The sequence below is a fragment of the Centrocercus urophasianus genome, unplaced genomic scaffold (assembly GCF_019232065.1).
Source record: "Centrocercus urophasianus isolate 14NV4802_14NV808 unplaced genomic scaffold, USGS_Curo_1.0 seq_12, whole genome shotgun sequence".
NCBI classification, from domain to species: Eukaryota; Metazoa; Chordata; class Aves; order Galliformes; family Phasianidae; genus Centrocercus; species Centrocercus urophasianus.
In genome coordinates, this window is record NW_024884364.1 from 60,960,258 (window position 1) to 60,986,797 (window position 26,540).

A 26,540-nucleotide genomic window follows, 5' to 3' on the forward strand; every position below is an offset into this window, starting at 1 on the left:
CTGAAACATCATCAATTCTAGCAAGATTCAACAACTTGGGAATGCAATTCCTGACACATCTCCTAGAATGTAGGCATGCATACGCCTGGGCACTTCAATAGTTGGCTTCTACTTTGGAAATAGTTAGAAGTAAAGAAACTTCACATTAATGATGATAGTCTCTGGATATTTTGTATATTCAATAATGTTTATGTGAGGGGGGAAAAAAAATAGCATCACTGATCTCAAGGCTAGTCGAATTGGATCTGAATGTGTTTTTCTCCCCTCTCAGTAGCTATCTATTATAAAGTGCATAAATGTCAATATCCTTCTTCCCAATGTCTTCCAATGCTTAAGCACAAGGCTTTTTACACAGGGCTCTTCTAAACACTACCTCATCAAAAAGAGGTGGCCATAGCTTCTGTCAAAGTTTGTTAAAGCAAGGAGTTGCTAAAGAATATTTACAGGTATGATTAATACGTGTGCTGTAATCAGAGCTGCATAAATAGAAACAGAAGAATTGGAGAAGATTTTGCATTAAGTTATATAGCAGATCTATTTGGATCACATCAGGTAACTTCAGTATTGCATGATCTTATTCCGTAATTGTGAGGATATAAAAACTTAACAAAACTTAAAGTCTTCTTTTTTAAAAAAAACCTCTAAATATTAGTTTCACATAAGCAGTCAGCTTTCGTGTATGGCGGTGAAGCCTACAAGAACAAATGTACATACTGCATACAGAGAGCTTACCTTCATTCTTCTACTTGACAAAACTTCAGTTGTGCATGATCTTTAAAAAGCAGGGCTTAAAAATTAACCAATTTTCTACGTGTAGGGAGATAGCAGGCAAGTCGCAAATGCCCAACTGGTTGGTTAGTATTCATCTTCTCACCCAAAGCAGTTTCTAAATGTTGGATCTTGCATGACAGCCGCTAGATGTCAGTGTCTGAGTCTTCAGGCGCTTACCTGTATTGTGCAGGAAATGAGCCTGTTAGTTAGCACGTACTCTGACTTTCTGACTTTCTTCTTAGAAGGGGATTTGTGTACATAACTCCAGCATTCTATGCAAGTCAACAGAGATTTAAAAACAGTATGACGCTCTTTGTAATGCATTTGATTTTTCTACTTGGCTTACTCACAACTAGAAATTTCTGTGTCTGTCCTGTAGGCTTGGGAGAGTAAATGTTACATCCAATGGCATCAACTGCTTCTATCCAGCCAATAGCAATGGAGTGCTTTCAGTTCACTATATCACTTAGGATGTACAGGTATAATAGAGCAGAAATTATTTAATCTATTGGTGTATTATGTAATCAAACAGTTTCATAGCACTAGAGCTTGTGAAACATGCTGAGAACTCCCTCAAATCAACCTGATGACTCTTTTACGTTTCAGGATAAGTGGAGCATAACAAATGCATGTGGCTTGAGGCTTTTTGACTTAATCCAAGGAAGAAGGTGCTCAGCACAGTGTTCCATTTCCATACAGACACTATTGTTTGCCACTCTTAAGCCTTGCAACAGAAGAGGACTGGGTAAAAGTGTAGCAGGATTTTTACTTTTCTTTTTTACCCACTTGAAACCACCTGTGCACTTTACCTTCCCATAAATATGGAATAAGTATGGATTGTTCAAGCTTGAACAATCATAAAAGTAAATGCAAATAAACTGCTTTCGGATGATGACTTCCTTTTGAATTCTAGTATTTGCTGCTGTTCACTCTTACACTTAAAATACTCTCTGACTTAGTTTTTTTAGCTCGTATACTGGTAGCGCATAGGCTGATCAATTTATAATTATAAATGGTACAGAAATCTTTAAGTTGTTCCCTGCATACCATATTAGTTCCTAGATAAGCTGTTTGTATTTGTTAAAGTTGTTGCCAAGTTGTTTGGTTTTACATCCTAGAGCGTTTGAAACTGAGCCATAGGATTTGTACTTGCCAATTCTAAATTTAAATGTAATTTATCACGTGTGTCATTCCAAGAAGAACACACCCGCAGGCATCCATTTGTGCAATGCACCTGGGAGCTGTGCTGCCAAACGAGCTGTACGTGTGTGAATTTTGTGGCAATGGAAAAAGGAATAAAGGGACTTGGAACATAAGGGATCAAAGTCGGTCATGTGGGATCTCTGTATGGTTTTGTCAGCTTTCTGCTTTGGAAGCCTTGCAAGGACCAGTGGGATTTTGGTTTGTTTCAGTTAGTTTGTTGGATTCCTGCATTTTTATTTCACTGGGAAGAAGAGGGCAAGGGTATAAGTCGACTTTTTTTAGCAGTTACAATGGAAGCAAACGTCTGCCTGTTTTGTTCATCTGTGCCACCTTTAAGCTTTTAAGCAGCTTGCTGTGTTTAGCTGCAGTGCTGGATCCACTACGCCTGCCCAATAGCGACTGTACTCTCCCATTTGCATCCTCAGTTTGTACTAACCACGAGATGTAACTGGAGGGGAAGTCTTGCTCAGTCTTAGGTTCTGAGCTCTGCAGGCCAATCTATGCAGAGACCTTCAGAGGTATGTATTTAACTGTCCTTAATTCTCTTCTGAAAGTTTGGAGCAAAATAGGTGTCCTCTCTGCTTTCCCCATAGCATGTCTGTCCAGCTTCTGCGATGCCACAAGTGTTCTCCTGTAACAGCAAAACTGTTGATGAGTCATGGCAAAAAATGGCAAACTTTTCCAACCTGTAGCTTCCCTCAGCTTCCACCAACCCAGCACCTGGCTCATCTAGAGGCACAGCCCTTCTGAAAGGGAAAAAGGTCATGTTTTGAAATAATGAGACCTTGGTGTTGGTTTTTTTTTTTTTGTGGGGGGGGGGAAGTATTCACCAAAGCATGCTTTCTGACATTTGCATTGTAAAGTGTGTAAAGAGTGTCCTGGGTAGAATAAGGTGAGATAGACACCTGTGATGCTCAGCTTTTTTGTTGTAAGCCATTGATAGAAAGATCTGTGACTGCAACCACCTCTACACTCACAAACACAAGATGCCAAATTCCGGATCAGTGGGTACAGTGTTCACTTCTTAATGAGAAAACACCTGAAGAAGCTTAAGAATATTCCCATTATTATTAAGTGATCAGGATGCTTCCTCTTATTGGCTTGTGTAGCTGCTTGACATCCACAGTGTTTTTTCTCTTGTGCCTCTTAGAAGCATGAGATGCTCTGTGCTCTGCCATTTGTTGTTAGACAAACCCTATAGGCTTCATGTGATGTTGTAGGCTTTCTGTCAAGGCGGTAGAAAAGAATCAAGTCTATGCTGCAGCATTAAAGGAACATTTTTCTCTCAAGGCAGCGGTGTGAAGCAGCATAAAAATGATGCACCCTCAAGTAATTAAACAAGTAAAGGCTTTGCTTGTTTTTTTCCTGGGTCTCAGTGTCTTCTATAACTAGTACCGTTCTTAAAGATGTGATCCCTATGCCAGAGTGAAACCCTTCCCTTTGGTAGTCACATTGCATCTCTGATACATCTCGCCAGGGTTAGTGAATAGGTTCAAGTCTAAGCAGGAGCTGGAGCAGAAAACAGAACTGTTGAGAAGCCCTATCTGGTATCAACTGTACTTCTCTGGGGTACAGCTCTGTATCCTTGGAATAGGTGAAATTTGAATCCAGGGCATTTCCTACTGAGCTTACTGACTGGCAGACTCACAGGTCAGGCACCCACGCCGTAGTCTTCTTTTACTCAAAATGCAGAGGGGCTGTTGGTGGCAGCTGTCTCGGCTCATGCTCCGTTGACTGGAAGTAGCACATTTAAAGGACATCACGTGCAGTTTACAAATTAAACGAAAGCTCAGCTCTTTGTTGTGTTTTCAATCTAGCCTTGTTTCCATTAGCTAAGGGCTTTGTTCCTAATTTGGGATACGTTACGAGCAGTCGAGTGTGCATGCAGCAGTGTAAAGTCCATGGGAGGCAAAAGGGCACTGAAACTGCCAGCTACTTTTAAGAGGACGAGATAGATGGGAAACTAAGAATAGCTTTGCCCATTTCCAGAAAGGAACCTTTCATCTGATAAGGCCCCTCCTAGCCCTCCGCATTGCCTCAGCAGCTGGTTTGCAAGTCTTTCCATGTGCTTTAAAATGACAATATTCTGTAGGAGTGCCAAAGGCGTGCCACAGCAGGCTACAGGGACCTGAGATGTCAGACTGGCAGCTACTACGCCTCCAATGGTTTTTTGTAAGATGTGTTCGCCTGAATTTTCCATTTGAGTGCTCTCTTTCAGACCACCATAGAATCATAGAATCAATTCTCAGGTTGGAAAAGACCTTAAAGATCATGGAGTCCAACCACATCTAACCATACCACCCTAACTCTAACAACCCTCTGCTAAACCATGTCCCTGAGCATCACATGCAAACAGTTGCCCGTGGCTGGCCATCTCTGGAGCTGGCTGCCCAGCCATGTTGCACAGCTCATGGCCCTCAAGCCCTATGCGGTTCCTCTGGGACATAAGGCATAACTGCCCTTTGCTCTGTGCTTTTTCCGTTCAGAATTGTTCTTTCCTACCAAAGAAACACACTCGTAGTGTCCTTAAAGCTCAGCACTTCTGTTACCTGTGTCCTAATCTTTAAAACACAAGTTGCTGCTTCCTCTGGTTTTGCTTATTTCTTAGAATGTAGAGCGAGGATGGCAAAGTTTATTTTCCATCCAAGTGCTTGGAAGCTATGTTAAGGTTTCTTGTGTGAAGTACAGTAGTATTCGTACTCATGTCAAATATCCTGTCTGTGATTAACTGCTTATCATTCTGGCAGGTAGCAGGATGCATCCTCGGCACACTGCCCTTTTCCATCTAAGGAGCAATCAGGATTGCTTCTCATAAAAGATCAAAGGAAAACAAAACTCTCAGATATCCTCTATCAAAAATTGACTTTACTGCAGTAAAGCCAATTGCATTCAAGTCAACGCTTTCTGCAAGACTGCTTGTATTTCAATCTGTAAAGTGCTAGTAATTTGTGATTCTGTAGGTCAGCATGAACCTTGGAACCACAATTTAGGTTGGTCTCTATAGACCCTTGAAGGAAGATGCTGAGCCTATGTAGATGGATTTGTGGGCAGTATATGTTCAGAAGGCTGCAAAACTGCAGAGCCCTTTCTTACACTGCCTGGCAGCAGCACAGAAAAAAACTACAACAACAGAATGAAGTGCTTTTCCAAGCATCAACTTTGGAAGGATGGCATTAAGAAAACTCAGTTCTTACAAAGTGTGATTTCTCCATATATGAACTTTCTGAGATTCACAGGATGCCATTTAAATACATCTTTTAAAATAGTTTCCTTTACGAGTGCAAATGTGGGCTGCATGTAAGCTCTGCCTTAGGAAAAAGTCATTCTTCGCCAGGCAGCAGCACTTGGGACTGAAGCTGGCATTTTGTTCAGTGCTTGTCCAGGGGTGCAGTAAATTAACTAAACACTCCTGGTGGAACAGCAAGAAAGTTGCTGACAAAATATTGTTATGCAGCATAATTAGAAGTGTGCATGTTACTTCAGATGGGCTTTCTTGTCACCTAAGCCATCATTCTTGTGATTCCTGATTAATGGGCACCTCTTTTATTGCAGGCTTTCAGCTTCTCCATCAGTCCCTGAAAGCGAGACTGACTACAGCCTATCAGAAAAGTGCAGGAAAATGTATTAATTTGCAAGTTATTAAATAAATAAACACCCTTGTGAAGCCATCTGTTTTTCTGGGTGTAGAATTACTTGCACTGGGTAGGGCTCAGAATTTCCTGGCTTGCTTTGTGCAGCGTGGGAGAAACGATGTTTTTGCACTTCGCTTTGTGGACGCGCTCCTGCAGTTCCATTGAACAAAGCCCCTGCAAAGTCCCCAGCTTATGAAATATTTCCTCTCCATTGGGTCCCAGTCAGGGGATGGCATCTGCAGAGCCAGAAAAGGAAGCTCTTGCCTTATAGAGAGCACTCGTGGGGTGACACAATGGCTGATATAAAGTGTCAGAGGAGCTGAGCTGAAGGCAAAGGAACAAAGAAAGATCCAGATCCAGTGGCTGGGAGAGGCAGAAGTGTCTCGAGGATGGATAAATTTAAGGCTGCGCTTGTACTGGCCGGGGTAGGGGATGCTCTTGGTTACAGAAATTTCTCCCGACAGGACAATGCTTTAGGTGCAAAAATCCAACAGGAGCTGAAAGAAATCGGAGGGCTGGAGAACCTGGTGCTCTCCCCAGACAAATGGCCAGTAAGTGACAACACGCTCATGCACATGGCTACAGCAGAGGCTGTCATCACAGGTAGGTAAGATGGATTTGGATCTGCAGTCTGGAAAGAAACAAAGCTGTAGAATTGCTGCTTTTTCTTACAATAAGCCCGAGTTGGAAAAAAGTGTGTCAGAAATGCTGTTGATGTGAATGATGATGTTTAGTTCATCTCTTCCATGAGCATGGTCCTGTGGCCACCGCCCCAGCTGAGGAGCTGTGATTTCTTTCGTGTGGAGGGGCTCTCTCTGTGCTTCCCCTCATTTTATAAAGCTGGCTAAAGCTTAACGACTCGAAATGCTGCAAGTCAAGAGCAACAAAACAACTGGTAGAGTAGTTAAGTAGATGATCTGTATGCTATATACACCAGGGATTGGTACAGCCACTAGAAAGAAACCTGTCTGAAATTCTTCCATAAAAGATCAGAGCTTTCATGAGTGCATTTCGAACATGTTTGTGCTTCATGCTCCAGGCGGGGGTGAAGTACCCTTGATATCTTGTCCTGCCTAAAATGCAATGGCAGCAGAGGAGCAAGCTGCTTTGTAGAGAGAGCTCTGCACCTTTAATCCAAACAATATTCTAAAATATGATGATAATAAAATATATCCCAATGGTGAAAGTTATTAATATGTCTTCTAAAAGCACAGCAGTTTGAGAGGAAACCTTTTTTTTTATAAGGTAGTACTGTTTGTCAGAGTAAGCGATATTTTTATCAACACCCTATCCAATGAACCAAGGCTTTCTGAGACCATCTGGGTTGTCACCAGAAATTCTTCACAAGACAGCTGCCTTTCAGCAACATTTTGTCTCCTCCAAATGAAACAAATTTTTAAAACCGATTTCCCTTAACACGTGTAGCACTGGATAACTACTAGCAGCAGAACCCAACAGTGAAGCTGAGTATTGTTATAGTCAATGAATGTGTGTCTGCTTCGTTGCTTTATCTCTGCTTGCTTCTAATGTGCTCTAAATTTAGCGTGCAGAGATCAGTTGAAGAGTGTGGCGGACACTTTATGCCTGGCTGTTAGCAGGCCAATGGTTTAAGGGGTAGCTAATACACTAAAGATAAGGGCAAGATGTCAGCCAATCAAGAACAAAGATGACTAACATATTTCTGAATATAGGCTATGATTAAATACATATCATATGTTTCCTGCTCGTTGAACTGTCCAAAACCATAACTTCTGAACAGTCGAGCCGGTTGGACTATGAGTATAGTAATAAATCTTGCATGTTGCAGGAGCACTGCCCTCTTTGAAGAAAGAAAGGTCTCACTAATTTTCATCACCTATGCTTATCTCATGCTCTTATTTCTTTGTCCCTGATCAGACGGGCTTTAAAAAGATGCTGCTATAGGCTGGTGAGAAAACAAAAAGCAGGAGAAGGGAATTTTAGTCAGAAATCTTCCTTTCAGACAACATTCATAAATGGGGGAAATCAAGTCCTTTCCTCTGCTTCCCAGAAGGGAGGCAGGGCCGCCCCTCCTGCAGACATCTTCTCCTTGCAGAGAGGACACAGCAATCTGCTGGGGTAGCCGGCCTCACCCCCTGTGGGAGCAGAAGGCCCCATCCAACCTGGCCTCGAATGCCTCTGGTGATGGGGCACCCATGGCTTCTCTGGGCAGCTGTGCCAGCGCTTTGCTGCTCTCTGAATAAAGCATTTTCGCCCAACATCTAACCTAAATCTCCCCTTCTAGTTTAAAGCCATGGAGTGTTCCCACTTAAAGAAAGAGCCTGTTCCATCAGCCTGCTGAGGCCTCATGGTGGGCTCAGGACCCTGGCTCTGGGGTCAGGGCTCCTGGAGGAGGTGCTGGGTGGTAAATCCTGCTCTTGGCTCACGTCCTCATAAACTGACATCTGATTCCTAAATCTGGAAATAGTTGGCAGTTTGAAAGCATCCTGCTCCTCCAGGACTGTATGTGAGATGGCCAGTGTAATTGATAGGGCTTTTTTCTTATAAAAGGAAGGGAAATTTCATTTTGCTCTGCATCTTTTTTATTTGTCTGCCCACAAAAATGTCACTTTAGAGAATCTGTGGCTGGTGGGGTTCCAAATTTATTCCCAAATTTAAATGCTCCTGTAGATTTCAAGAAATCACCAATATTCGATGAAATGAAGACATTTTTAAAACTTCCCCTGGTGCTGTTTCACAGAATCACAGAATGGCCCGGGTTGGAAGGGACCTCAAGGATCACAAATCTCCAACCCCCCCACCACAGGCAGGGCCACCAACCTCCCCATTTAATGCTAGACCAGGCTGCCCAGGGCCCCATCCAACCTGGCCTTGAACACCTCCAGGGACGGGGCAGTTTGATTTGGGGGATCGTTTGATCCATAGTCAAACCACATTTCAGAGCGCTCATTGAGTATACAGAAAACTTAGAGCTGACTGGCAGCCTCCTCTGTTCACACTGGCTATGAACTTGTAAGATTCAGTGAAGGCTCCACCTCAGTGCAAACCAGGGCGTCAGCAGCACAAAGCAGCAGTTGTAGAAACACTGTAGGTTCAGTGCAGCAGAGATTCCTTGGGCAAGACTTTAAGGCTGTAGATGAGCATGGACGTGGGCCGAGGTGGGAGAAGCTGGCACCAAGGCAGTGGGTACACACAGCGATGCCTGGGCAGCACTGCACACCCGAGGCAAGAGAAAACCCCCCAGCAGCTGCTGCAGGGAGAAGAACCCCTCAGTCTGTTCAGTTCTAGGAATTAAAAGTGAAAAGAAAAGTGGGAAAAGTTAAGAACAGAGAGACAGGTGTGTTTTCTCTCCAGCCTGCTCTCATCGTTTGCAAAACCGTTCATAGTAGCACCGACGCCATGCCTCCATGTACTGGAAACAGAAACAGGAACATATATTAATTGCATCACTAGCCTTCTGTGTTTGTTGTCAGTGCCCTCTCATTATTAAGCATTCATGTGACAGCCTTTGCTCCTCTTCTGAGCAGATTACTGGTGTTTGGAGGACCTGTACCGGGAGCTAGTGAAGCGCTATGTGGATGCTGTGGACAAGCTCTCAGGGAGGCGGCCAGACCCTGCAACCATTGAGGGCTGCCGGGAGCTGAAGCCAGATAATTACCTTCTGGCATGGCACACTCCATTCAATGAAAAGGGTAACGTACTGCTTTATATTCATAGCCGCTGGCTTGGGTAACACCTGCCTTCAAGATTTGGGGCTATGGGAATATTGCTTTGTTTTTCTCCCTGACGTCAAAAGTTACTACTTCTGAAATATTTCCATGTTTGCCTGGGGATGGCAAGAGGTCTGCCAGGAATTCCTGCTCTAGGGCACTGTGTCCTCTCGTAAATGCACCCTACCCCATTTAGCATCTATTTAAAGAGTCTCTGTCCTTGGCTCCGTGCCTCTGGGTCCAGGTCTTTGTCCTTGAGTTTAATGGTTATTTTAAGAAATATTTTCTGCTTTTTTTTTTTTTTTAATCATTTAAATGTTTGTAGATGCAAATCTTTTCAGTCATAACGTTACTTTTCTTCAGGAGGATGTAATGCCAGGAACTACAGCTGTTTAACTGATAATCCCAAATATTCCCAGCACCGTTTCCCTTCCCAACACCCTTACTTTCTCTTTGCAGTCATGTCATTTTATGATGAATAGAATTTCTTCTTGCAGCTATTTAGCACACATGCAGCTGTGTACACTCGTAGACCCGAGCAGTGCCACTAATCATGGCAGCAGCCATGGCTGCCCACACAGGTGTTGCACCGTGTCAGTGTGACGCAGTACTGCCGTGGTATGTACAGACACTGCTCAACAGCACTGTATGTTGATGCAACACTGTGACAAAAACACAGTGGCACCATGCCTCAGCTATTTCTGGATCTCTGCAGGCAGTTTTATTTGACACAAAAAGGGTCTCACTGAGCCCCTGTCACTACCATAGCCGCTGGGTCGGGAAGGCTCCCCTCTGCTTTACTCTGCCCAGCAGCCATACGCTGGGCAGGATCTGAGACAGTGCCCCTTTAGCGGTCGTCCTGTGCTTTCTGACTGACAGTGAGTAAAACTCAGTCAAAATAACAGTGGGAGCTGCTGCTGGCCCTGAGCAGCTCTTGACACCTCCAGCAGCAGGACGCAGCTGTTCGCCGGCCTGCTGCTGTTTTGCTTTTCAGCCTTCTTCCTCCCCAGCTTTCCATGGCTGAAGATTTGCTCTTAGGATGCTCTGGGCTAGAATTGTCTAAAATGAATTCCTTCAGATCCAGCATCTATAATGCACTGTCTCCATCTGGTACCACAAATATCACTCTGAGATGTTCAGAATCTCATAGATAATTTACTTTCACTTTTAATTTCCACAAACTTCCACTTGAGGCAAGAAAAATCTATGTTGCTCAATGTCAGGTGATATCTTGAATGATCTGGTAGCAAAATGATCTTTCCTGGTGTTCATTTTATGTCATCCAACTTCTTTCGAAGTTCGTATGCTAGCCTTCATGGAACAGTAAAATTGGAGCTTAGATAATTTCAAACTGCTCATGTAAAGATCTTCTACTCAGCTTTGTGTGTGTATAGTCAGTACAGCAACCTCTTACATCAAACTGCCCTATGTGTCTCTTTCCCACCTACAGCCACATTCATTGGCATGCTCACTGAAGAGCAAATTACTCAAATTATGTTACAGGGTGATGGAATTCCTATGGCCATCAAGAGAACTGCCCAAGTCTGTCCAACAGCTTCTGTTATAAGAGCTTATATCCACATTATGGCATTGATAAGGACTGATAAGGAAAAAGTTTTAGATAAAGGCAGAAAGTTGGAGACCAAAAATGAAGAGAAGGATAAGCTGCAGATGGACGTAAAGGAAAGGGGTTGAGTTCTGAGCTTTCATGAAGAACAAACCATAGTCACAAAGGATGTGTCCTCTTCAGAGCTTAGTAGCCATTAATCTGATCTTCATTATTCTACATATGTAGAGTGAGGAAAAACCCACTGAGGTCTTCCATCCTAACAAAGAATAATGCACTGCATGAATGGAGATGATACAGTAAGCTCCTGCGGAGAGAGAATTGTAGAGAAAAAGTTACTTCTCATAAATCTGTTAGAAAGCCCATGAAATAGTCAAGAAACCAGAGGTCAAAGGAGATGTCTGAAGATGTCTGATGCATGAAGTCTGTTTGGATTTCCAATGCATTCAACAGCTTTCATAGCTACTAATGTCTGAGGTAGATCAGTAAAATTATAAATTGGATGGAGAACATTAATATGGGTAGAGAAAACTCACTGTCTCCTCCAGAACAAAACTAGGCATTTCAGATGAAACCAACCAGTCATGAATTCCAACCAAGTAAAAGGGAGAACTTAAATGTAGCAACTAATTAAGTTGTGCAACTCTTTTCAATGGGAACGTGCAGGTGATGACATTCCTATGCGTTCAAAAAAATAGCTTGTCAAATTCACTCAGAGAAAATTCTTCAAGAGCTCTAAGCAGAGAAATGAAGCAGCAGCTGACTCCTGAACCAGGGAACCAAATTGTCAGCAGTTTAGTTAGTATAAAGGGACCACACTGTTATAATTTTCTTTCACTCTTTCTTATTATCATTTTTATCGTAATTGTTATTCTTACTCTCTGTTGCCCAATGGCAGAGTGGATCTAACCTTGTCAGATTACTTCACCTGGGTGCCCGCTCAGGAGAGTTGCTGCCTGGGAAGAAAGCAAGGCCATTCTAGAGAATAATTCAGGTCCTAGTTGGTCTGTGTTACATCTGGAGATGCTAATGGGTGTCTTGAGTTAATGTTTTAGTTTGGATTGGGCAGGTAACTTTATGCTCCCTCTACTATCACTCACACTTTGATTGTGCTCATGATCTTAGAGCACACAAGCAGCAGTCCTTTGGGTTGAGAATGAAAGGAAAGCAGTTCTCTACTACTGGCCTTGGCTCCTTGGCATCTGCTGTTTCATTGTGCCCTGTGGATTGCTCCTCTTGTGCCATTATACTTGCTAACAGAGACAATGTATTTCCTTGCTGCCTGTCTGGGAAAGACAGGAAGAATGTGCTTCTAATGTAGGTCCCACACATGCTAAAATTAGGTGGCATAAATATTTCCCCTTATCTACCAGGGGCCACGTAGGGAAACGCTAATTGCTCTCACCAATACCCAAGGTTCTGGGAAGTGTGAGTGAGTGAAGGCAGTGCTGAAGACATGCTAAGTACTTTGAAAAATCGAACTCTATCCATCTTGAAATGAGTGCCTGCAATGAGAAAATTCTTTTTAGGGCACCGGCTCACCAGCTGTGAAGAGGAGATAATCACCTCACTGGTATCTTGTGAAGATAAGCTCATTAAAACTTCAGTGGGATCCTGATAGTGCTGTGATAAGTACTGGAGAGAAAATAATCAGTAAATTTAGCTCTGCATTCAGCAAACTGTTTAAAAGATGAACACCTGGAATCATATTCTCAGTACTGAGGATTGAAAGAAAGACCAGATTATCAACACATAATCTCTGCACTGCATGAGGCAGAAATTCCCAACAAAAAGCTCAGTAAATTCAGGCAGCATCATGATGAGTACGTGCAAAAGCACTGGCACCAGTTTGCACAGGAAACCTCAGTTCTGAATTCTAACTTTTAAGGATTTGGCTCTGTACCCTGTTTTTGAGACACATAATTTTATCAAGAAATAGAAGCTATTTTGTGAGCTACCTGTGGGGCTCTCCAGAAGGATCCGCATAATAACACTGTAAGATTAGCTGTGACAGTCATAGAAAGAGTTTTAGTAATGTACTCTCAGCATGATAACTACTAAAATAAGGACATACTAAAAGTGTACCTGTTTGGCAGAGTGCTGTTTCCACTGCTGGCATCTGAAGCAAGAAAAGAGAGGTGTCAGCCAAGGATCAGTAAAAGTGACATGAGAGTTGGAATCAAACACTGGTAACAGGAGAGCATGCTGCTCTTTGATACCTGCTATGCTCTTTGTAGCACTCAAAAATACTGGAATATACTGGCAGAATATACTGGAATCGACTAGTATTAGAATAAATTGGCAAAATTACATGCATGAAACTTTCAAAACATTCAAACTTGTTCCTTTCAAAATACATAACTCTGCTTGCATGCTGTTTTCCTGCTTCCTGGAGAGCTCCTACAGAGGTGCTGAAATAATAGAATGCACTTGTTTCTGATTGAATCAACATATTTATGCATCAACAATCTCTTTTTAAGTGCTTAGCATTGTTGTTTTGCTTTAGGTTCTGGCTTTGGAGCATCTACAAAAGCAATGTGCTTAGGGATGCGTTACTGGAAGCCAGAGAGGCTGGAGTCACTTATTGAAGTGAGCATTGAGTGTGGACGAATGACTCACAACCACCCTACAGGTAATATCTGCAGATGTATTTTTTCTATGAAGTGCCCACAGCTGCTTTTAACTTCTGAGACAACTAACACAGCTCCTGTGAAGCCACTTGGTTGAGCAGCTTTTGGTTTGCAGACTCCAAGGCCTAGGTTTGAGTTTTGCTCAGGCTGCATATGTATATGTATGCATACAAGCTTATATACAGGCTTGTGTATTATACAAACAGCAGTCTCAAGCATAGGAGTGCTCCTTCCTAAAATCCCAATGACTAAACACACCCTGTCTCATCCAAAGCACATTCATGTCACTTGCCCTGATCAAATCTCAGGATTTGTGTACATCTGGATGACTCACTGTTACAGGGTGAGCTTATGGTTCAGAGGATAACAACATTTTTCTGTTGACAGGTCTTGTCACATCCGATTGCTGCAGGTAAGGGTAGAAAGCCAAAAAAGTTCTAATCCCATACATTCAGGACACAGTCTGAATTATTATCTAAACAAAACATAAATAATTAGATTTAATGTTGCTCTGAATATCCAGGACTGTCAATCTGATAGTTTCATGCTGCTTAAGCACGTATTCATTCAGTCTGCTTTAAAGAGCAATAAATAAAACTATAATGAAAAGTGACGAGTTCAACATGCTCAGTGCTCTGAAGCAGTCAGAAAAGCCATCAGGATGGCATAAAATTAAAGGAAAAGTATTGAAAGCAAAGTAGAGAATATTTTTGAGGAAACATGCAACATCTATGGCTCATTAGCAACAAGTCTGGTTGTAGGTCTAGGTATCCCACTTCAAAAAAGGACTTAACTTGAGCCAGGAGTAAGGAGTATCAAATGCCTTCTGCATGAGGAGAAATTAAGTCCAGAAGGATTTTCCTGCTGAAAAGGAGACAAGTGGCATGGGGGGGAGAGAGGGGGAGAGAAGGGACAGTGAGAAGAGGGGTGGAAGGGGCATGACAAACATCACTAACATCCTAAAAGGTATCTAGGAAGGTTGAGCTGTGAATCTCTTCAGTCAGAGACTGGAAAAACCCAACTGAGATGTCAGTCAGGACGCATACAGGACTGACTCCCCATCTTGGTCCCTGGCTTTGCCCACAAAACCCTCTGCAGCCACCTCATGCTGAGTGTGACACTTTTAAGGATCTCTGTGGAAGCTTGGATAGATGCTGTCTGTCCAAGTGAGACCATTTTTGCTGTCTCTGCCTATTTTGTTTTGTTTCAGATTCTGAAAACATCTATTAGATGTGACTTTGGCCTGACCTGGTATTGAAGGTTTTATCGTAGAGAGAAGCAGAAATCATCTGCTCTGGAGTTGTAACCTCCTAAAATAATTTATGTTTGCCTTCAGAAGAACACACCAATTTCATTATTACCTCTGTGCATGAAAAAATGCTTTCTGAATTATGCACTCAGTGAAGCACACTGTGAAGCAACAATACTCTGCTCACCCAATGCTTGTCTGAATGATAGAGTTGTTTTGTTAACCTTCTTTTGCCCTGGATTGGCTTTTTTGCATTTGACAGAATGCCAAGATCACAAGAAAATATGAGAAACAAGTTTGTCTGTTTCTGACATCATAGAGGATTTAAGTGCCCATTAATAGAAAGTTCTCTTCAAATATATTTGTATCCAAAGGGGATGCCTGTACTTACAAGGGCATGTGGACAATGTCTTACTCAGACAACTGAAAAAAAGAAAATAATGGATCTAACTAGATAAAATGGACTTGTCCACCTAGAGTAAAATAAGCCAGAAATAGTGTGAGATCCACTGTTCCACTGAGCTGAATGACTCCATATGCAAAATGACATAACTTTTAAGTGAATACTTTTGCACAAGTCCTTTATTCCATTTGACTTCAATTAGAAAATATTCTGTATCAAATCATCATAATCATAGAATCAAAGAATGATCTGGGTTGAAAAGGATCTCAAAGATCATGTAGTTTCAACCCCCCTGCCATGGGCAGGGTCACCAACCACTACATCAGGCTGCCCAGAGCCACATCCAGCCTTGCTTTGAATGCATCCAGGGACAGGGCATCCACAACCTCCTTGGGCAACCTGTTCCAGTGCGTCACCACCCTCTTTAGTGGATGATGTTTATTTTCGAGCCCTACCTCAATTTCTGTCGAGTTACACCACTGACAACAGAATCTCCCTTCTGTACAAAGTAAGTCATAAACCACTGGGAACCACGTGTTAGCTGATATTAGCATATCTCCATATGCCAAGAGCCAGCCAGAAAACAGACAGCGGTAGGTTATGTGCATTTGTTAATCTACCCAAAAGACGAGGCATCCTAGTGATTTTACCAGGGACATGACAAGAACAGCACAAGTAGAGATCACATGGTAGTAATTATATTTATCTATTATTTCCAGGCTTTCTAGGCTCCCTGTGCACAGCTCTCTTTGTGGCGTACGCAATACAAGGGAAGCCCCTGGTGCAGTGGGGAAGAGAAATGATGAAAGTTGTGCCGATGGCAGAGGAATACTGCAAGAAGACCATTCGTCACATGGCAGGTAATGTCTGAACCAAGAGTTATTTTCTTAAAGGTGTGTTCAGCTAGCAAGATTCCAAATAAATGCCCACTTTCACCATTCTTGCTGCTCTCCCCTCACCTTGCAACCCTTCAGACTGTCCTCTTGCAGAGTCCACTTGGACTATAAGCTCTTTGCAGGTGGTGCCCTCCTCTCGTACCATCTGTTAGGTGTCCAGTATACTGATGACAAATAAATGCAAAGAAAATAGCAGTGATAAGACCACTCTGTACAGTTTTATCTTTAGGAAATATTCAAAGATTGCTGAGAGGGAAAGAAGGAAGACTTATTAATTAGCAGGTTGTTAGGCAAGCATATCACTGAAATATAAATTACTCAGCTCTTTCCATCCATTAACATAGTCCAGTATCTTCCATAAGAAAATCCACTGCCTTTTTACTCATTTTGCTAGGAGAAGTTCACTTGCAGGCACCTCTTGACAAAGTGTTAGCTTTTGACTACAGATGCAGATTTGACTCATAGCTGTTCTGAACAAATATTTAAAACACAACGCCTCGTATCTTTGTTTTAAAATAAGTGAGCGGCCCACAGCTGCCAAACTTGATATTGTTTCATCACTGATGTATGTGGTCTTCAGGACAGATGTACTTTAGTTCCTTCTTACCGGGGAGTGATGCATTTGCAACAGTGAGACCTGCTGTGGATGGATGAGTATAATTGCCTGAAAACACTGAGGAAAGAGATTATCCTGTTAATCTCAAGGGACAACCGTTGAGAAAGACTGAATTCTATGGAAAAAATTACTCAAGTACACTCAGAAATGAAGATCTATCTGGGAAAGAAGGCTGCTGCTTTAAAACCTGAAAGAAGCAGGGAGCCTGCCTGAAAAACACTGTGTTTTCACCCGCGTCTCATTGCACACTAAGATTTTTTTAGACCAGACCTATGAGGAGCAGGTGCAGGATTAGTGTGAGTGAGATCCTCTTTGAATGACTTTCCAGCAGGTTCCTGTCACTCCACCAGAGCAGGACCCCTCTGCATGGAGGTATGTGTGTTGGACTCCTGAGGCATGCTGTGCGGGCAATGTCCGTATTGTTGAGCTTTGTCCTATTTTGGTAGCAAGATTCTTCTGCATTAAAGATAAGCTCCTTGCCTGGTGAGATGCACTGCAAAGATGTCCTGCCAAACAGAGTCCTCCTGTTTTAGAAAACACTTCTTGGCTGCTTTACCCTCCTTGGATAGCAAACATGATGTTCAGACATGGAGGGTTAGATTCAACACCCCTCTCTGTTACTCAGTTACATTTACTCTTCAGACAGCCCATGGATCCGTGACTGTAGCCTTCATCCGGGCTCAAGAAATGGGCCAGAGCCTCATTGTGGCTGGTGGATGGGGTACCTGACTGTGCTACAGGCTGTCCATGCAACCAAAATCTCCTGCCTCTCCTTTCCCCCTTTGCTTCTGAGCCCATGCATTGAATAATCACTCTTCCTTGCTTATTGAGATACTATACAGAAAATAGTCATCCATGACATTTTGATGCTTTATGTACATGGGGGAAAAAGGACAGTAGAAAATATGCTTTAAAATACAACACAACCTGTCAAACTCATTTGTATATTTAAAAGCAATTTTGGAACCAACTAGTGGGATGGGCTTTGGTAGTTTTCTTCAACCAATAAGGTTAATCTTCATGGGATGTATTTTTTCCCTTGAAATACACTCTGGCCTAATGGCTGTGTGCTTTTTCATTCTTCTGAATGGCTCATTTATTAGAATTCTGACAGCTAGCTTCCTTGTAATCAGGTAAAACAGGCACAGAAGAAGGGCAGATGTACATTCCCACATATATGGGGCCATGTGGCTGCTGATCTACCACCTCTTGGAGGTATTGGATCATACAAGGCAGCATGGTTTTGTTTACATGGCGTTTAACTGCTTTAAAGATCTGAATTAGCTAAGAGAAAAACCTGTGCAGCCTTTTAGGAAAAGAAGAAAAATCATAGAATCACACAATGGTTTGGGTTGGAAGGGACCTCACAGCCCAACCAGCCCCAACCCCTGCCATGGGCAAGGCTTCCCCCCCCCCAGCTCAGGCTGCCCAGGGCCCTGTTCAACCTGGCCTTGAGCACCTCCAGAGATGGGGCACCACAGCTTCTCTGGGCAGCTGTGCCAGCGCCTCATTGCTGTCACAGTGAAGAATTTTTTTCCTCATGTCTATCCAAAATCAGTTTAAATTCTGTTTTAAAACTATCATCCCTTGTCCTGTCACTAGATGTCCGTGTAAAAGGTCTCTGTCTTTATTAGGCCCTTTTTAAATATGGAAAGGCCAAAATAAGGCCTCCCTGGAGGTTTCTCTTCTGCAAGCTGAACAGCCCCAACTCACAGCCTTTCTTTGTAGGTTACATCCTTCAGAAAACTGGTTCAATTGTGTGTATGCTCCTCAGTTACAGCACGGAGTGACCAAAAAGGGCAGAATCAGGGAGAAAGCAGCAAGAATTGATCATATTTTAAGCCATACACAAGTAGTCCCACACTGAATCCCCAGTTTGCCTTGGCACACTTAGCAGCCATGTATATCTCACTGATTTTTAATTCCTGACTCTCATCTGCCTTTTCATTAAAAGTTACATTAAAAAGGAGAAAGGCCTATGGTTATTACAACTGGCTCATTTGTATGGGCAAAGACATGTGTGTTGTTTATTCTTTTTTGCTACATTTAATAAGGATTATATATATATAATTTTATATATATATTATGTATATATAATATTATATATATATAATAATATAATGTACCCAAATGGAAATTTTGGTCTTTCCCATCTACTCTTTCCTGAAAGATCAGTCATGAACAGAAATTCTGGAGAAAATGTACGAATAAAAAACTGAGGTGGGAAGTATTTGTACTTCAGGCATGTAAGTATTTTTAGATATTCTTTAATCACAGCAAAACAGTACAAAAATTGGCACAGAACTGACATTTTCTCTCTAATTCATTGACTTTTACCTTTTTCTTAGACTGTTTCTAAGTAAGCTCTCCAAATCTCACCTTGATGCCTCTTAATGTCATTTTAATATGTCGTAAAAATAGCACGAGATTCTGAAAATACTTTCTTCCTTTTAACATCTGCAGTTTCCAGTTGGATGTTCCACCTCATATTAAAATGCATACTTAGCGTATCTGCCTGTTTAACGTATGTTCCCGCAAAACACCCAGGTTTTCAGATGAGTCAATACAATCATTTTCTTGAGAAGCTATTGAAGTAGAAATGAAAATGTTGCCAAGACGAAATACTACATCGTGAATTTCTTTTGCGTTCAGAATACCAGGAGCACTGGTTTTACTTTGAAGCCAAGTGGCAGTTTTACTTGGAGGAGAGAGAAATCAATGAGGAGAACCAGAACAAAGCCGTCTTTCCAGACAACTACGATGCGGAGGAGAGAGAAAAGGTAACCATGACTTCAGATAGCGCCCAGAAAGGTTTTTGCTGTTGGTGGGACACACCAATACTTTACAAATGTTTTACAGTGCAGAGAGAAAGTCTTGACTTTCTTCTAAAATTTTAAGAAACTGTAAAGAACTCCCATCCTTGGTGTGGGTACTTGTTAGTGGAAAAAGTAGCTGCAGTCAGTCCTGAGGTGCTAAAGGTTTTCTACAATGGGAGAGGAAGTCCTAATGTCAGATGTGGTGATGCTCAGCATGGGTATAAAGCTTGTAAATGAATCCCTGTCAGCCACAGCTATTTGTGGTAGAAAAGACAGCTAAGGAGAGGCTGGAGGCTCTCCTTGAATCCTAATGGAGCTGTGCCCAAGCCCCACAGAAATGCCTCCTAATGGAGCTGGGTTAATGTTTCTAAGGTCCTTAGAACAGAAGACAGCCCTCCTAAGCACTGACCTGCAAATACCTGCAGTGCCCCAGCGCTAGTTTTAATGTCTCAAGAGGTTTTTTTACCATGTTTTATGTGGTACTGTTTTACAGTATCTGTGATCTTTCTTTTGCCTTATTAATACAGGTTATAACTTCTTAACTCAAGATAAATAATGACTCCTCTTCCCTGGTGTTTACAACTCTGATACTTGCTGGCACCTCTCAATGTTCTCCACTTAGCAGCTAAGAACTAAGTATGTAGTCCTTGTCACCCTTCCCATAAATCAATCCCTTTTTCCAGAGTATAAAAACACCGCTCTATTCTGAGAAGACGCTTCGTATATATTTAGATGTTTGTTTCTGCAGTGAAAAGTGCCAGTGGAAGCCAGATTGACTCTGGGTAGTGAAAAAAAATGCTTTAAATGTAAATACTAAATCTTCCCTTTTTATTTTATTGATTCAGCGCTACAAACTTGTTACTAGTTTTTTGTTCCTTCAAGTTCTGCTGCAGTCTGTGCGGGGTTTTATGAGAGATGAAACTGATCGGTATTTCCCCAGGATCATTTTCAAGAGGGAACTGAATGAATTCCCAGAGCAGAAACAAAACTTATCTTCATGAGCCTAACCCAACTAATTTGACCTACTATGCTATTCATTTTGATGCACAGGAAAGGAAATGTTGCTTGACCCTCAGACTGTACCGACAAACAGCAATCACATTTGGCAGAAGTTTCATTTTGCTCACAAACTGAGCATGTTTATTATAGCCATGGAAAGAATAAGCAGGAAGACAACTGTCTTGCCTGCCTTTTATCCAGGACTGCTTTAGTTTTCACTCCCTCCCAACCATTTTGTGTCTAGAGATGTAGCAGGCAGATGGCCTTTCTGCAGGCAGTGAATAAACTGCAAATAGCTGGTAGCCCTTCTGGCAGCAGGTCTCATGGGCATGTGAAGAGGCCCCATTCTGAGGACACAGCTGGAGTAGATGTGAAAGAGAAGCGCTCAAATGTGGAATGGACCAATCTGAGTATATTGCAAAGGCAATTTCCCTTTAGAAAAAAAGTGAGCTTTGATTGCTAAACAGCAAAGATCACATTCTGTATAGACAGATAGGTACAAATTTGGAGATAACTAGAAATGTAGGGGAAAAAAATCCAAATTACCTCTTCTTGAATGTATAAGTATGAGCTGGGTGATCAGATGTTGGTAGGAGGTGGCTGTAATGACCAACCTACCAGGGGTTGGTAGCAAGGAGGAGATGTGGGAATTGCCTCGAGGGCTTGTAAGGAGCCCAGTTCTCTCTCTCAGCATGAGGGACAGCATGGGTACACCTGCACTCATCCCCACTGCTGGTCCTCACCTGCCCTTGCCCAGGGAAGATGGGCTGCCGCCAAATCACAGAGCTGCACCAGGGTGTAATGTTCTGCCCTTTTGAAAAGCTTGAGAAACTGTCTTGGAGCAGATCAATCCCAAGGAGCACTCTCCCTCAAGTAAGGAATTCCCAGCAAAGCGAGGTGACAGCAGATGTGCTCAGAACATCAGTGATAGTGTGGGCTAAATGGAGAGAAACTTGAGACGCTGGCTTGCTGGCCCAGAATAGCGCTTCCACAGTCAGTGCACTTGCATTGGTAGTGCTGCACCTGTGGCCTTGCTGCTCCGCCAGAATGGAAACTGCAGGAATAAGGCTATAAAGTTTGCTCATGTCAGAGAGTAGAGTAAGCAGCTGCTGTCTCTAGTCTGAAAAAAAAGAGAACGAAGTGAAGCTGGATTACCCAGTTTAACGTCCGTGCAGATAAACCATCACTAAGTATATACTGGCGGAGGTGGAAGTGAGTAGATATATGTGCTTACCTTCATACACATTATAGAAGCCATGTGAAAGGAAAACAGCTGAAGCTAACTTATCATGATGCAACTAAAGCTCCAGGAACTACAGCTGCCATTTCCTGTTAAGGGAAAATTATGATTTTAATATAAATTAATTGGAGTCTTGAGTTCATTAAGAGATTTTGGGCAGTTCTCTTCAACTTCTCTAGAGAAAATTCAGCTGTCTTTGCAAACCTCGCTGTGGTCTTTTTAATTTTTTTCCCTTCTTTCTTCTCTTGGGGAAGAAATGTTTCTTCTGCTTGCAAGTATTTTTCATTGCTGCTCAATGGAAGGTGAGAGAAAGGCTCAGAATGAAAAAGTCATTGACGGAGTCTGAAATTGAGTCCCTAAAGAAATTACTGAATCAGAGCTTCTTCAGCCTCCACGTAAAACTTGGCAAATAGAAACATTTGCATACATGTTGCAAGAGAAGTTGAGAATATTTCCCCAAAGCAGAGGAGGACTGATGATATAAACCGTCTCTAACCCTAATTTTTAAAGAATAAGGACTTTTAGGGTGTGAAATAAGAATTTGTCTTGATCTACTTCTTAGCATTCTTGGCTCACCATGTACCTGGCCTGCCAAGTTTCTCTGCATCCTTCCTAATGCCTTGTCCTTGCTGTGGGCATGGTGGCCTCTGTCCCTAGAAGAGATGTGCTGCTTCCAGTAGGGATCACCCAGCAGGGAGACTGGGAGTGCAGCAGAGCCTAGAAGGAATTTTTTCACACAGAGGGCAGTGACACACTGGAACAGGTTGCCCAAGGAGGTTGTGGATCCCTGGAGGCATTCAGGGCCAGGCTGGATGTGGCTCTGGGCAGTCTGGTCTAATTGTTGGCAACACTGCACATAGCAGGGGGTTGAAACTTGATGATCATCGTGGTCCTTTTCAACCCAGGCCATTCTATGATCCTATGATAGAATATGAAAGAAGTCGTTTTGCACTCAGTTGTCAGCACAAAGTGCAGATACCCATTTGCTGAATACACCCATGCAAAATTGTCAGCAGTTGGCAGGATGCTTCCCCTTGTTGACGGGCCCAGCAATCTTCTCACTGTGAAAAGTGGAGAAAAGCTCAAGTAGCAAATGCCTTCTTGCGACTCCTAGGACACAGGGACAGGATAGGCAAGCAAGATGCAGTGCACATCCTCCTTTCCACTGATCCACCCTGATGCCTCCATCTGTCTTGCAGACATACCGCAGATGGAGTTCTGAAGGTCGAGGCGGGAGACGGGGCCACGATGCCCCAATGATCGCCTACGATGCCCTGCTGGGGTGCGGCGGGGACTGGACAGAGCTCTGCAACCGCTCCATGTTCCACGGAGGTGAGGGCACTGCCGCGGCTTCCAGCCTCCTTTCCCCATTGTGTTTCACGACCTCCCACTCACGAATGGCTGCTATTGACCACTCTGTTGTGCCACTGATTTTTTTTACATCCCCTGATTTTGCACCATCACAGAACCACGGGATGGCTGAGGTGGGCAGGAATCTCTGGGTCCATCTATTCCAAGCCCTCTCCAGCAGGGCCACCCAGAGCAGGACGCCCAGGGACATGGCCGGGCAGCTTCTGGAGATCTCCAAAGAGGAGACTCCACAGCCTCCCTGGACCATCAAAAATTCTTTTAGCAGCGGCTGCCGTGCAAGCTGTTTATAGTCATTGTCAAACGTTACTTCATCTGAGTCCCATGGTTTTGCCAGAGTTGAATGAAAAGTAAATCTACTATAACTTTATAAAGGGTTGGCATCTTCCCCTGCCAAAATACTAGCACCTTTGGCAAAGCCACATTTTAACTGCATATAGTGAAGTCAAGTAAGGGAGAAAAATGGTACAGTGCCCAATCAAGTGCCAGGCAAATAAATCATAGAGGCATGCAATACATTATTTTAATGGCTTTTCACAAAGTAATTCTTACTGTCATCTGCATACTGCTGGGCCAGAGCAGATGTGGGCAATGATCCCAGCACAAAAACATCTGTGTCCACCTTTGCCCTGTCACAATGGTGGAAGCTGACAGTCTCTCACTGTCAGCAAGAACCTGCAGGCACAGCAATGCTCATTGTTGCTGCTTAACATGGTTGGATGGTTTAAATCGTATGTAGTGCTTTGCTGTATTGTTAGGCACACTCTCCAATCTAGAGCATAGATGTCACCAACCATTGAAGGTGGTGAGGTGCTGGCACAGCTGCCCAGAGAAGCTATGATGCCCCATCCCTGGAGGTGCTCAGGGCCAGGTTGGATGGGGCCCTGGACAGCCTGAACTGATGGATTGAGACTGGATGATCTTTAAAATCTTTAAAATCAACCAAACCATTCTATGATCCTATGGCGTTTGCCATGTGGCAGAGACTGCTGCAGTTACTCTTCCCTCCCTTTTTCTTAATAATGGCTATCTGCTTGCAAGAGCTGTTGGGTTGCAATGGGTTTTCCCCAGCCAAAATAAGCAGTCAATCTGTGCTGTCAGGGATGATCTTGTCCACTCTGCTGGCCATACCTCTCTCTGTCTCTGGCGACCTTATGTAGTCTCCTCCACTACTAGAACTAGAGGGTACCAAGTACAAAGAGTGGGTGAAAACTCTGAAACAGATCAAAGGAGGTGCTCCTTTCAAACACTGAGAAAGGATGCTGTGAATCCTGAAAGTCCACATACATTCTAAAAGTGATCAGATGAATGTGTGGGAAAAGATACCGTGGGAGCCAGGAGATGGAGACCAGCTGTAGCTCAGAAGCACACATCACGGAAGCACTGCTGTATGTGGGCTTGGTGTTACCTTCCTAGGCATGGGAGAAGACACGGGGTCTTACAAGCCTTTGGGACTAACGCAGCGCAGCCATCATGTCCCTTCCATCAGTGGCTTTGTACTTTTGCCCCTGTGCTTTGCAGGCTTTAGTTGTGTACTTAAAGGTGACCCTAAGAGAAATTTGCATCTGTGCTTGAACCCGCAGGAGAAAGTGCAGCGACGGGATCTATTGCTGGCTGCCTCTATGGGCTGGTGTACGGCCTGAGCAAGGTTCCTAAGGGCATGTACCAGGATCTTGAGCAAAGAGAGAGGCTAGAGTACTTGGGCGAGAACCTTTACCGACTGTCCATGGAGGAAAAGTAAAACTGTCTCTGCCATTTTCTCTTTCTATAAAGACTATATCAAATCCTGTAGATAACTGTCCGACTTTAATGATGAAGGAATTAGCTGAGAGTTAATCTGAAAGGATGTATGTAGATTGTGTGCAAGTGAAGATAGCTGAATAACTGAAGAACAACTAGGTATTTACAGTGTTTGTGGGTTTTTTTTACAAATGTAGGGATTTTTTGAATATAAATATTGCTGCCTAAGCCCGTGAGATAATCTCAAATGGAAAAAAATCAATAAAAACTTTTGACTGATTTCAGTCTAACTTGCTATAATACCACTTTCTAAACAGCTGTGAGCAGTAATTACACACACAAAATTAATTTTGAGAACTAATGCTTTCTTGCAGAACTAATGGTAGTGCCCACTTATGGGGATATTCTCTGTATACTTGACAATCCTTTCACCACTGCTGTTTTACCATGTTCTCGAATCTAATGTGTCTGTGACACTTGTAAATCTACTATCTCATGGATTATCCTTTAATGAACCGCTGATCCTCGCATCAGCACAGTGGTGCAAGGTATTGTTACATTACAAGCTTCCAGAAAAGGAAAAGCCAACACTAAAAATACCCCTAAGGATAAGCAAAATCATCTGCGTCCAAAATTTCTGAACTGTACTTTTGTCATTCTTCAGTCTTCAGAGCAAACTTTTTTAACAATACAACTAGCTGAAATATTTGTAAATAAATGAATCTTACACTATTTCCTAAACGCCATAATTTATTTTTAGACTGAACAGATTATATGTTGCTGTATCAGTATCTGAATTTTTGGCTGAGGTCTTCAAGCAGTTGTAATAGGTCAACAGTCAGGCTCTGATACATTTCACAAGTCTGAGAAACAGAACCCCTGGAAATAAAACCATTACAACTACTCTTTTTCTTTTTTTCCTTTTCCTTTTCTTTTTCTTTTCCTTTTCTTTTCCTTTTCTTTTTTCTTTTTTTCTCCTCTCTATACCTCTCCCCTTCCCTTCCTTCTCCTTCCCTTTTCCCTTCTCTTTTCATCGCTATTTTTTTTCTTTCTGTTTTTTATTGTTTTCCTTTTTCTCTTCTTATTTCTCTTGCCTTTTCGTTTTCTCTTTGTCTTTCTTAATAAAGCCAGAAAACCATGATTCATTTAAAAGCTACATGCAGCTGTAAACAGTAGGAATGGATGAAGGAGGTTCTGATGTTCCAGCAGCATGGGCACAAATCTGGAATTCTTAGTGAAATGATGTGAAAGAATTAAGCACGGAATTAGCACTTGGTGTTTAACCTCATATTTTACCTCAGAAGTTCAGAAACTGAGGTCTGCATAACCCTTTCTAATCTTCACAGTTAGTGACTGACTACATGGTGTTGGTTTCTCTTATCTTTCTCCAGCTGCTGAACTGTGTTTTAAAAAGATAGCTAAAAATACATAAGTACTTTCCTATTCGTTTTTCCATGTAAGCAATTGCTGGGATTGTCACTGGGATGTTATGTGGCAGAAACAGGAGCAGGTGGTCTGTGTTGTTATGAATAGCAGCATGCATGACAATATCCGTATGAAAAGGATTTCCTTACTACCAGCTACTTCAGACACTGTTGTTTTAGCATGTTTTCTCTTCTCAGCTTTGCAAGGTGCTTTCTTGCTTGCTTTGGAGATACGTTAAACAAAAAGGGCCATTTTTGTTAGTAGCATTTGATTTAAGAGAATACCAAGACTTCCTG

The 26,540-nt window shown here is 42.6% G+C and overlaps 1 protein-coding gene across 1 annotated transcript; it reads left to right on the forward strand.

Moving 5' to 3' along the window:
• Positions 1 to 5,995: 5,995 nt before the first annotated feature.
• ADPRHL1 (ADP-ribosylhydrolase like 1) lies at positions 5,996 to 24,820 on the forward strand. The gene is made up of 7 exons (XM_042810634.1): positions 5,996 to 6,209; positions 9,113 to 9,277; positions 13,369 to 13,494; positions 15,864 to 16,004; positions 19,309 to 19,436; positions 22,911 to 23,043; positions 24,663 to 24,820. Exons 1-7 carry the CDS (start codon positions 5,996 to 5,998, stop codon positions 24,818 to 24,820), a joined length of 1,065 nt encoding a protein of 354 aa, XP_042666568.1.
• The last annotated feature ends 1,720 nt before the right edge of the window (positions 24,821 to 26,540 follow it).